Source organism: Xyrauchen texanus, chromosome 49 (assembly GCF_025860055.1).
Source record: "Xyrauchen texanus isolate HMW12.3.18 chromosome 49, RBS_HiC_50CHRs, whole genome shotgun sequence".
Classification (NCBI taxonomy): domain Eukaryota; kingdom Metazoa; phylum Chordata; class Actinopteri; order Cypriniformes; family Catostomidae; genus Xyrauchen; species Xyrauchen texanus.
The window spans coordinates 11284111-11297658 of record NC_068324.1 but is presented as its reverse complement, the minus strand read 5'-3'; the positions used below and the strand labels follow the sequence as shown (position 1 = coordinate 11297658).

Genomic DNA, 13548 nt, shown 5'->3' with positions numbered 1-13548 from the left:
TAGTGGTGAATGTAAGGTGGTACAAATGTCATTCAAAATGAAACATATTGTGAGCCGAAACTTTTCTCTGTGCCTCTCTTAACTGTGTACGCCAGTATATGAAGCACAGTCAGCGTTTTCTGACTACTGTATAGTATATCAAACCAGCATTCTTGTGTTAACAAAGTGTTTTGAACGGACAGCTGCTCACTACCCCTGATAGCACACGTACATCTCCCACACGTCTATATACTGTGTGTGTATACATCTGGAAGACATATTTTTTAGGTTGTTTGCTCATCTGCAATATGTCTATTCATATATTTTGTTTCCTCTCAGATGTCAGTAAGACATTCACCAGATGTCTTTGAAACGTTTATGATTTTGAATGTTTGTAAATGGGATCTTTTTAAGACGTTTAATAGATGTTAATTGGAATGCGATGCTTTCCAGATTAAAAGATCAAAAAGAGAAATCTCTGAGATGTTCGGTACGTGTGATTTCTGGGGCTTGTCGATTTTTTAATTCAGATATTTAATTAGCTTTCTTTATGAGTTTAGAAACCTAAAATGAACAAAAATAATTAGCAAGAATTTGCATCATATCTTTTTTGTGAAAGCAGTGCTCTAATGTGTCTGTTACTACTAGGACTATATTTGGGGGAAGGAGCAGCATACTGCTACTGCTGTAGATGTCACTGTTTACCTCAGTGTTAAGTGTTACCAAATCTATCACACCTCTGACAGAGAAAAGCGAAACAAGTATGATATGAACATTCATTTGAATAGCTATGCAAATATGTTAGCAATCGCTAACCAGCAAAGGCCATATGCCACCAAGCGAACAGTCCCGTGCCAAGGTCTTTTCCACTACAAATCCGCCAAGCCACAAACAAGAAACTTAGGCTACTCCTTCGAAAATGAGCAGGGAAACAAATCCATCAAATGCATCTGGCTTGGACGTTGGGATGGTGATTGTGAAATGGATGTAGTGAGACTCGTCACTCGGGGCAGCAGGCGATCGAGAGAAGCGGGGTGGGCGGGAGTGCGCTGAAGTCACGATAAAAAGGCTTTGCTGTTGAAAAAACCTCTTAATTCTTTCTGCTGCCTTCAGTTCCACCACCGTGCGTTATGAAGCGTCCACCTGGATACTTACCATCTTTACGCAAATTTATGTGACTTTCTTTCCCTCCCGAATTGGATTCTACTTTATGATGATTTTGGATATGTACCATCGGGATGAAGAGAACCCTTTTCCTGTCCGCCGAAGTAAGATAAATTATGGTGTCGCGCACATTGAAGTTACTCCTCTCGTTCCATATGAAGAAGTCTAACGTAAGTAAACGGCATTTGCATGGACGCGATTCATTTAGCGTGTATGGGATTTGCGTTTGTTTTTCGTTGCTGCAACGCTATGCTCTCTGCAGATAATACTAGAATAACTATACAATATTCACGTTTTTATATATTAATAGACGATGGACCGAATAACATAGTTGCAGCATTCTTTCAGACTTTGTACGATTACGCCGCAAGATTTTAAGAATTTGTAAGACGCCAAATACGTTTAAAATTTAAAGACATTTAAAATTGAGACTACATAATTAATTTATTAACGTTAATCGATTAAGTTCCATCAAAACATCTTTGATCTTTTACATCTAGCGGTATGATCAATGATTTGATTTGATCAAAGGTTCGCCAACATAATCTACACAACGTGATGACTTTCATTGACGCATACAATCTCAAAATGTTATGTTCACGAGAATCCGTGTTGTCTGCACGACGATATTTGTACAGAATCTGACAAGTAATTAATTCACAATCAAATCAAGAAAGCATTAAATACGAGTAAAATTTCTGTTAACACCGCGCGACATTTGAACTTGTATGCGGGCAATTAAGTAGCCTATAGATGCGTGTTGCTGACAGATGCATTGGCTATATTTTGTGAGGAGAGTTTTCCTAGATTTGGTAGGCTTTCTGTTTTATACATGCTGTACAATTGGAGATAAGCCATTGGGAAGGGAAATGCTGGGAAATATTTACTCGCGCAAATGAAATGCAAAGGACGCACAGCCTTTACAACAGCATCAGTGAGCGCGTCCACTCCTTGCCTTTAAGTGAACCATTGCGTGAGGTGAGCATTGCATTGCATTTAAATATGATATTGTACACTTGACAAGGTTAAAGGAAGATTATGATCATTCCTTGGTCCACCTGAAGAACATTTGATAGCAAGAAGGCTTTAAATGCATGTGTAAAAATGAAAGTTGTTCACCTCCAACCCTCTTTGCTCTGCAGGACATTTGCCTTATCTTGCTGGTGAGACACATTTATTTTAGGGTCATACATTTCCATGAGTTTTTTGATCAACATTAAAAAATATATTTAAAAAGTTATAAATATTTTAGGTGCTATGACTGGTCACCATTTTCAATCACCTTTTTCCCATCACTAAATGATTAAAAATGGACTTGCAAATATATGTGTCAAATTCATTTATAAAGGTGCCAATAATCCAAGTAGTCTCTCAAATAATCTGAGGTTATGAATGCTGCATGCCTAGTAATTATAAAATAAATATCGGAATGCTGTTTAGTTACCTGTACCTGCATTACCTTAAGTGTTTTTGACCTCATTTTTTAGATTGTTTTGAGGCTTAGATTTAATCTTTGCAGTCTGACCTTTAGCTTCTTTATAGTTCTAAGAAGTTCCACAAAATTCAATTGAGTATTTCCAGGGTTTTAAATTTGACTGAATATACAGTACATGCTGCAGAGTAACAGTTTCAAAACTAAACTTATTGCTAATGCGTTATATTGACTAGGACACACCTGCCACCATATCAGAAGTCTCCTTACTTTTGCGATACATTATCACTTGTAACCTTTCATAAATTATGGTTAATCATTGGTATACTTAAGTAGAGGAAAGCTATGTTTACTATCTGCTTTGATTTATGATTAAGAATGAGTCATTTGATTTTGTGGTTAATCTATTGAAGGGAATTTGATGCATGGGCTTTATATTTACTGGACTCAGTAGCACAGCTTTATTTCATTGTACAGTATTCTGTTGCTGCAGTAAGTGAAACTTATTTATTTGCTTCTTTTCCAAAACTGAGGCTCAATTATGTGAAATGTCTTGCATGAAAGCAAGCACATTCTATTGGATGTCAAGTTCAAAGGCAGAAATAAGTTATTGACAGTTTGCAATGTGACTATGAGGAAGTATGCTATGGGAAAAACTCAGCCAAATTACAAGTAGATGCAACATTGGCAATCTGTAATACAATATTTCCTCTTCATGAGTAACTAATCCCAGATGTATTTTTTGGTATGTTTGGCGCAAATTTGAGAAATATGCTATCATTCATGTGCATAGAGTGTATAATCCAAAGAAATGTGATTGACACAGTTAACCACTATTAGACTTGGATAAGTCAAGGCAAAGTAATATTTATACAGTATTAGCACCTCTACTGTGAAGCCACTACTAATAGTTAACTATTCCTGTTGTAGGTATCGTATAGGTAGACTGTTCTTGAGCTCAACTTTGTCTGTGCTGGTATTTGAGAGCTCCCTGGTCTGTGCTTACTGAAATTCAAAGCACTTACCCTAGTGTTTTTGAAGGTATGGGCACATGTGAGCTCCAGTTTACAGGTGAATTGCTTGCAAAAGATTCTAGACTCAAATTGCTAAATGCAGTTGTTCTTTTGAGCTGTTCATTTAAAGGATGTAAAACAATGAAGAGGAATATATATTTTAGTGTTTTTAGTATATTGTAGTATTTTAAAGATTCAAGTATTGCATTAATTGCAAAATTTTTCTAAATTAGCTGCACAAATAAAGGGCATCTTGTGGAACATCTGCTTCTGTTTCACACATGACAATAACAGACTGAGCACAAGCTGGTCCTGAGTAAATAATTTAATTTCAATAATGACAATTGTGCATGTGCGCAATTTTATTTTTTACTCTGTGCTTGTGCATTGTGGGATTTAAATGTATCCAAGTGGCTCGAGTGTTTTGACTATGTTTACCAAAATTTGTTCAGATTAATTTAATGATTTGTTCAGTGACCATTTCTGATGATGCCAGAAGGTGGTGACAAATGAGTGTCTTGTTTAAAATGAGTTAGTCACTGAATCAACAATGATCAAAATAATTTTGTAATCCTTTAAAATTTGCAGTGTTGTGGAAGCTACTTTGAAACTGTAGTTTGACAAGCTACAAGCTACTCATAATTGTAAGTAATTAAGCTACAGGTAAGCTATTCTTTTGAAAAAGTAGTTAGCTACACTACAAGTTACTATCAAAAAGTAGCTAGCTACATTGAAATACATTTAATTTGTTTAATTAAATATATTAAGTATATTTAATATTTAATACATTTAATGAATAGTAACATTATTACAGTTAATAATGGCCATAAAATAAAATACAACAGTATAAAATAAAAAAGATCAGATGCGATTAAGAAAATTCACACTTTTCAGTCCTGCTGTGGCTAGGTGTAGCATATGTCCCTAAATATTATATTTTTATGACAAACTCTCCTTGGGCTGGCATTTTTTGTTCTTGCCACATAATATTTAGTGTGGATAATATGTGAATAAAGATTCAGGGCTTGTTTCTCCCCTCACCTGGGTTCATGCTCACTGTATTTTCTGACTTTTTGCCATTGACATGCAAGTGCCAGCTTTACAGGTCACATACAGTGGTTGCTCTACAAATATTTGTTTGCTTTGTTCAGGTCCAAAAAAAGTGGACGGATGGTCATCCTAGATTGTTGCATAATAATACATGCCATAAATTATTTCTTTTACCAATCATTTTATTTCTTTTATATGAAAATAATAGTTAATTAAATGCTAATAAATTGAGAAATCAAATATTATGATAGTTATTATAATAATAATATATACCGTATATTTATAAATATTATAATAATAATTCACTCGCTGCTCCCAGTAACTCACAGATGATGAGAAGCGAAATAAACATATTTAGAACAGAAACAAAATCCCTCAAAAGGCTATAATAACTTTTTGAATTATTTTATTTAAAACAGTAAAGGTAAATATGCTGTTGTTTGATCTATTAAGAACAAAGTGTCTGAAACATTCTTTGTTACATAGAAGAATAAAATGGTGTTCTTTTATCATTTTCAGATTTACCTGCCCCTGTACGTCTTGTAAAGATAATCAAACTGTGGTTGCTCTTTTTCCATAACCATCAGACAATCTCTCTTATCCAAGTGAGCTGTAATTAGCTCTCAGCAGATGGCGGTAATTCACTCTTTTTGTTTGTTATCTACCATTACAAAAGAAGAAGACGAATCTGCATGATTCTGATCAGCAGACAGAAATATGCTGCCAGATCGTCTGATGTTTTGTCGGTAAAAGTTTGGCTTCTACGCAATAAGGAAGTCTATTAGTTATAATCTGACCAACATGATGTAGTGTTTGGTCACGCTACACTGCTACTTGCTGGAAAAAGTAGTTTGGTACTGGAAAAGCCACTCGGTTTTAAAAGCAGCTGAGCTACGGTCAAGCTACTGAAAAATTTCGTTAAGTTAGTAGCATAGTTACGCTAACATTTGTATGTCTACAAACCTACAAAGAGACTTTAGTAGAGGTTCTAAGCATTATAAGAACAATGAAATCTATTATTTCCCTGCAGTTTGTAAGCTGCTGAGCATGACTTTTATCAAAAGACAACAATAACAGTCTTATAATTATTAGAATGAGTATTAATAACATTTATAAAAAAAGCGTGTCTTCATATCTATTTACTTCAGCAAAATGCATAAATGTTCTAAGAACGCAGCAGATCTATCTTTTTTCCTACAATGTTCCTACTGGACACAAACATAGAGGTAAAAATAAAGTGCTGATATTGTAATAGCTTTATATATTTAACAAAGATCTAGTAATCTGCTTAAATTGGCAAAAAGAACCAAACAAAATCTTACCTCACAAACATAATTAAAAAATAATAACTTAATGAAGACACAGGCTCTGACATAAACTCCACTTGCAATGTGTGCTGAAAAGAAGTATTGTAATCAAGAATGATATGCTGATAAATAACTATTGTTTGTGTGTTCCTCATCTCTAGATTATTAATAATGATCAACATCAATGCCGATAAAAAACATGGACAAATGAGCATTGTTGAAAGCAACTTTGTAGAAATGAACGGAGCCGCGTTGATTAGACTGTCTGACTGACGGCCTATTGACTGACGGTCTGTTTACTCATCTCCCATCAGGGAGACACTATAGGAATCTTCGTTGTCATACCAGCAGACTCAGGAACAGTATTTTTTCTCTTAGCTGTCAGCCTACTGAACTCTAAACTCAGGCACCAAACACTACATCCCACTCAGACCACTTAATACTTGTAAAATGTAAAAAAAAAAAAAAACCTGTACTGTACAATAACCTGTCTCTACACTGTACATTAACAATGTTGCCTCCTTATATTCTTGCATATGATTTTGCACATTCCTGTGCACGGTTCTCTGCACATAATTTCTACCTCTTGATGCCGCTTGCACTGTTATGGTCAACGGCTCTGTACTCTGCACAATGACAATAAAGTTGAATCTAATCTAATCCAAACCTAATTATGTAAGGGTTGTTCTGTCTAATGAAACTCACCTGTGATTGGATGGATGGTAGCTTAATCAGCCCAAAGTAACAAAATGCAAAGAATACTGTATACAAATCCCCCATTTGGACTTGGTATGGGTTTAGCTTGAAAAAGTGCGGGGGACAAAATCATCTGTGGGGGACGTGTCCCCCACGTCCCCCGCAGCTGCTACGCCCTTGCGTAGAGGGAAAATTAAATCTTTGAATTGCTCTCATCACAGCTGATGCAATGCACTTTCGATCATTCCAAAGGAGAAGGTAAACTCTTGTTAGTAACTTGGCATAACAGGGCCAATGTCTGGGTACTGGAAAATCCAGACAACATTCCGACTTCTTGTTTGATCATGTTGCTATGATACAGTACAATTCTGTTAGTAAAAATTGCATTCAGAATCCCCATAAAGAATCAGAATTTTGGTGACAAAACCTTTCAAGACAGACCTATTATGAGTTCTGAGGTTGGTTCATCAAAAATTTAAATGATGTCAACATTTCCTCACCCTCATTTTGTTGCAAACCCATATGACTTTCTTTCTTTCATGGAACACAAAATATGTTAGGCGGACTGTAAACAATAAATATGCAACATAAGTAAATTGTCTGATACTTGCATTCTGCCTAACATCTTCTTTTGTGTTACATAGATGAAAGTCATTCACACAGGTTTGGGTGAGGGTTCACAACAGGTGAGGAAATTATGAAGGAATTATACTTTTTGCAAGACACAAAAACCACAATATATATGATATGGGTGATTTATTCATTCCTCACAGTACACAGTTTTGTACCTTTGTACTTTATTCTAATTTTTTAAATGCTCAATCAAATGTTATTCAATGTGAATTTTGGATCTTGGAGTTTGTTGGTTTGGTTCAAGGCTTAGAACTAGTAACGGAAGATTTTTTTTAAAGGAATAGTGAAAAAACATAATTTTGGAACCAAGTACTGGAAAACATTGTTGCAGTCTATTGCCCTTGGTTAGGACTGGGTCATTCTTCATAACAGGAGGGACATCTTTGAATGGTGGAAGGTATTTAATGAACCCATTTATCTTGATCTTTGGAAATCCTTTCCCATGTTTTTGGGAATAATTTTAGCATTGATTATTAGTCATGCAGTTTTAAAGAATGTTCATCTTTTATGCTGAATATGTATAGCAGTTGTTATGCACAAGAAAGTTTATGATCTGTCAATCTAATTTTAATGTACCAAAGGATTTAACTTGTTCTAAACTTAAAAAAGGAGGCTTTTTTATACTGTGAAGAGCAATAAACATTTAACAATATGCACTAACTAATCATTAATAATTTAGCAAACCTTATCAAGTTTGATTTGAAATATTTCTGTAAATTCCTTGGTGTGAAATTTAGAATAAACATTTGTCTTTTGGGCTGATCCAGCCCCACATTCAGCGCTATTAATTAATAAAAATGAATATCATCAGCATTGTTGCACACTCATTCTATTAAGCCTGTTCATATCTTCATCTTTCTATGTGCCATATCTCCTTACATGGATTTAATATTGGCTACATAGCCAGTTTTTCACACACAGAATAATCCGATTCCAAATAAAATTATTTTCAATATTGAATGTCCATTTAAATTAAAAGGTAACTCCATCCATGTTTGGTAACAGCTTAATTGTGTAATGGATTCTCTATTAAGTGGATTAAACCCAATGATATAAATTAAATCACTGCACCAGCAAAGAAAGAAATTGCTTTTATTGGAGCACACTTTACAGTGAACATGTCAATAAAATTTAATATTTATTTTACAATACAAATGGATAATATGATCTTGACTAATTTCCTATTAGTCTCTTAATAAATTATGTGTTCCATATCTCCATGTTGTTCTACAGCTGAAACCATTATATCATGAAGTATCTTTTCAAGGCTGTTGGTCTGCCTGGCTCATTTTGTGCTTGGATATGCAGAGCCTGTGAAATCATGATTGTATCATTGCATCTCTTTTCTCTCATAAATGATTTTCTCATCTTTTTTCACTTTGCCTCAGAGGTTTGGGTGGGTTCCATTTGCATAACTCCAATCTACTTTTCTTGGATATTTAAAAAGTGGCCTCCCTCCAGGACAGGCTATTGTTTTTTTGTTCCCACCCAGACATTGAGTCCCTCAATGTCTGGGTAGCTAACGTGTGGCCAGATTGCATGTCACTAGACTCATGTGACCTGTTGTCCTCTATTTAAACACTCATCGAGGGACATCACAGTATAATTGATGTTGCCTTCTGGATGTCGCCACAACCAGCAAGAATCTGTTAGACTTGACTCATGATAGATACATCTTGAGATGTTTAGCTACATACATGTGCTGCCTATGTTTTGGCTATTGGCTTGCTTCAAGTTTTTAGTTAGGAATAAGTCATGATTGGACAACTAGTGGATTAGTGAGGTCAACTATTTTATCAAGATTAAAAAAAAAAAATGTGTTATTTTTAGCAGATATTATTTTTAATAGGTATGATTAGAATGCTGACAGTATGCAGTGATTTAGCTGTTAGATGGTTTGCACTGTAAAATTCAACATGTTGTTTTTGCTACTTCCGGTACCCTAGGATCAGCCACATTATGCTATTGTGTTATGTCTCACACTGTTTTTCTGAGTGTTTCCTCCACAAATGTTGTATTTTTAAGACACTGTGTCAAGATAAAACAACGCATCTCGAGACCACTTTGTTCTGTCCCATTCCGTTGCCCTCCATCCAGCTGTTTTTGAATGCAAGAAGGCGTCTCAAGTAAAACACCCTCTAAGAAATGCATCTGATAGGGATCAGGTGAATCTGAATTTTTTTTTGTTTTGTTGATAAGTTCATTTTGAAAATATGTAGTTTGCATTTTCTTATTTATAACCATATAAGGCTAAAACCACAGAGGAAATAATATTGTTTCACATCACTAGTTCCCACAGAAGTGTAGAGTCATGGTTGCTTGGTTGGTTGATGTGGCAACATGAGATAGCATAAATATTCTACAAGACATATGATACCATCTTTTGTAGTGTTTATTTGGTCAGCCAGAGGTTTTTTAAGTGCACCTGAACAGAGACACACACAGACTGAGTGCAATTTGCGGAGACAAATTTGATTTGAGACGTTTTTGAGTGAATACTGGTCGCTGGCTATATAACAGAGGCTGACATGATTATGCTAGTTTTTCAGCCACTGATGTTTGTCCTTTTGCCAGTCTGGACTGCATAAGTAGGTCACATGGCTTTGTGGTATGTTCTCTGAGTATGTTCTCCGTCACATCTCCTTTATACAACTAAAGTTAAAGTGACCTCTCTCTGTGCCAGGATTTATTATCCTTTTTAACTACATCCATCTGTACTATGTCTATATGTTGCGGTTCTACAAAAGCCAGAGTCAAAGTTAAGCGATCTGATATAACTGAGGGATTTATCACAGGGGTCTATATTTCATTTTAGTGTGGTACTCATATGGCCAATCATCGTAGGTTGTTAACAATGGCAGTATAGCCTATGCTAGCAGGTATTGCTGTCAATGAAACATAAAGTTTATACTTTGAGATTGCCTTAGGAGGCAAATTAGGGTGTTCATTACAAGCTGACATTCATTAACCTTTATGATACAAGTTAAAGTGATGAACTTGATAACATTCTTTTGGAAGACTTCCATGTACATTCCATAGAAGGGGTGGCCAAATGGGGTAAGCGGTTTGGGGAAGCATGTTGTTCAGATGATCCTGTCAGTGGAAGGGTTTAAGAGCTTATCCTTGGTTGATTTACGGCACTCAGGGCAGAATTTCAGCAGAACAGAGTTTGAATTGTGCTCTATAGGAGACAGATTGATGTTTCTTGTTGGGTCCAACGACACTCCTTCCTAGTTCACAACACTTACCTAAGGCTTTGTGTTCTTGATTCTGGAGTCACTCAAGGGTGTAGGTGTGGTTTGAAAGTTGGCATGGACATTTAGCAAGAATAACATTCAAAATGTTGGAATTAAGAAAATGCGAGAAAATCAGTCTGGTAATATAGGCAAAATAATATTATTACCTCATACAACAAGTCTCATTTCTTATTTTTCTGGTCCACCATATAAAAATGTTGCCTTTTTTAGAAAATTTCTAAAGAACAAACAAATTACGAACTTACCACTAGGGCTGCACAGTGATATGCATTATCTAAGAAAAGGGTAAATTAACAATTTACATGTGCAAACTGACATCACAAAATAATGAGGAGAATGCCTTATTTTAATGACAAAACATTAATTTCTAATCCCGATGCTCTTCTCCAGTGTGCAAAATAAAGCATTTATTGGAAGTTATATCAGCATCTTAAAATGCTGTACCTCCTACATAATCATTCAGATTTTAAGGTGTATTCCTAAAGAGGGCACTTGCTGGCCCAAAAAGCAGAATCCTCCACTAGGCTGCATGCAAGACAGAGGATGTTTCTGACTTTTTTACAAGAAACATTTTGTACATGAAAAGTATGCTTGATTAAATCTACTAATTTCAAGGACTTGATGTAAAATACCAATTGAAATCTGCCCACATAATCTCCAGAAAATTATTATTATTATTTTTTTTTTTTTACAAATGATTGTGATTGGTGCATCCTGAACACTGCTTAGAAATGTACGAGGTGCCACGTGACAATACTGTTTATGCGCAGCTTCAGAAAGTGTAGGGCAATCTTTTAGAGGGGGTTCAGTGAAGAAACAGCAGCTGACAGCAGGAAGTGCCTGCCAATATCTGTCGAAAGAGGAGGAACCTGCTGCTGGCATCTGCCAGTCATAAGCGTCCAAACGTGCCAATCATAAGCATCCAAACAGTGACAGCAGCCAATCACTAAACTTCAAGAGTAACGAATGTCCATAACAAACTGATGATTTTTCAGTGTTGTTAGTTCATTTTATAAAATAAAATTAAGTATAAACATTGTTAGCATTGTCTCTTTCATTACAAGTCTTGTATTCTGAGTAAGATAATTTTAAATTACAATGCACTACACAATGTGATACTTAACTTGAATTGTTCATTCAGCAATAAAATGTTTTAAGGTTAAATAAATGTCTGTGCACAACACAGACTATTATTATAGTCTATATGTATGTATAGACATTTGTATGATATAAATTACATAACAAGAACTAGAGAAGTACATTTCGTCAGGAAAAACTATACCTTGGCTTGAAAAAGCCTAGTCTGAAAGTTGATAGATAGATAGAAGATAGATAGGTGCATTTTTCTACTTGGTTACTAGGGTGAGCTTATTTGGTTGTTAGGCAGTTACCAGGGTGATACTCAAAAGGCTACTTGGTAGCTAAGCAGTTACCAAGGTGATACTCAAAATGTTCCTTGCTACCCTGAGTCAAATTAATGAAACCGGAAGTCTCTGTGATGTTCTAGTGCAGAGATATATGTTTTGTTACTTGGTTGCTAGGTAAACCCATCTGGTTTCTAGGCAGTTACCAAGGTGTTAGTCAAAAGGCTCCTTGCTACCCTGAGTCAAATGAACGAAACCAGAAGTCTCTACTATGTTCTGGTTCAGAGATATATGATTTGTTACTTGGTTGCTAGGGTAACCCCATCTGGTTGCTAAGCAGTTACCAAGGTGATACTCAAAAGGCTCCTTGCTAGCTTAAGTTAAATGTGCCAACCTGGAAGTGTCTACGATGTTCTGATCCAGAGATATCCATCTAAGTTAATATAAACGATGCAATGGGTTTTGGTTGTTAGGGTGCACTAAATGATGACAGACAGACAGACAGACAGACAGACAGACAGACAGACAGACAGACAGACAGACAGACAGACAGATAGATAGATAGATAGATAGCCCAAAGATTAAACCAAAAAAGTGAGATAGACAGTAAAATTATAACAGCAAACAAGAAAAAACAATAGAGGAATGATTTGAAGACAGATTTTTGCTTAGAAAAAATATATTTAGTCAACAAAGAAGATAAAAACTTCTGGATTAGCATCTGGCTACAGGACCATCACTACATGAGCTGCCTGCATTTTCCAATAGAGTCTGGCTGAAGACATGCAGATACACTCTCAGACATGCAGTCTCAAACTCATACTATTTGCTATGATGTCACATACTCTCTCCATGTCGAAACCGGAAACACGCTGTCAGAAAATCGAAAACAAGATGAAGTTACTGTGTACAAACAAACTGAATGCACCCCCGAAAAGAAGACAATTCTATTAGCGCTGCCTTAAAATTTATCTGAAAATGACGACAGTTTAACGAGGTGGATTTTTAAACACCCCATTTTCGGGGTGGAGCTCGGAGGAGCTAACAACTTTTTAATATTACCATCGGGATTGGTGGGCCAGGATTTTATTTAAGTCATATTTCACTGACATTATGATGACCTTTTACTCTAACAAGATCCGATTACAATCAATCGGTGCATTAATCAGAATTCTTAGAGGGTGAAAAACATCTCGGTTACTGTCATAACCTCCGTTCCCTGATGGAGGGAACGAGATGATGTGTCCCTTTTGCCATAAAACTGTCCTAAGCCGCTGAAATGGCCGGGACCTTACTCTCGGCTCCTCAGCTCAAAACCTGTCTGAACAGATGGTTTTGCTTCCATTGTTTTATACCCGTATGTCCGGGGGAGGGGCATGCAAATTCTGTTCACCAATTCTCACTGGCCTTTTCTCAAAGATCAAGGAATGGAGGTTTGGACAGTAACTGAGATGTTTTTCACCCTCTAAGAATTCTGATTGATGCATCTGTAAGAACAAATTGAAGAGACATAAATCTATATGAAAACCATTATCTGATGTGTCCGATGTCTGATAATATTCTTTTAATTTTTGTTATAATTCTTATCAGAGTAATATTCCATGTCTCTCTCGTTTTCAAGAACCACTGAGAAGAATGTTGAAATGACCTTGA

General features: G+C 35.8%; 1 protein-coding gene across 2 annotated transcripts in view; it reads left to right on the top strand.

Moving 5' to 3' along the window:
* Positions 1–801: 801 nt before the first annotated feature.
* The window catches only part of LOC127640755 (kit ligand-like), a 52276-nt gene continuing 39529 nt past the window's right edge, over positions 802–13548 (top strand). For both annotated transcript variants that reach the window (XR_007970126.1, XM_052123484.1), the window contains exon 1: positions 802–1313. Coding sequence is in view for 1 of the 2 variants with exons in the window: in XM_052123484.1 (XP_051979444.1) it covers positions 1260–1313 (54 nt within the window). In the remaining variant the exon portion in view is untranslated. The remainder of the gene's footprint in view (positions 1314–13548) is intronic.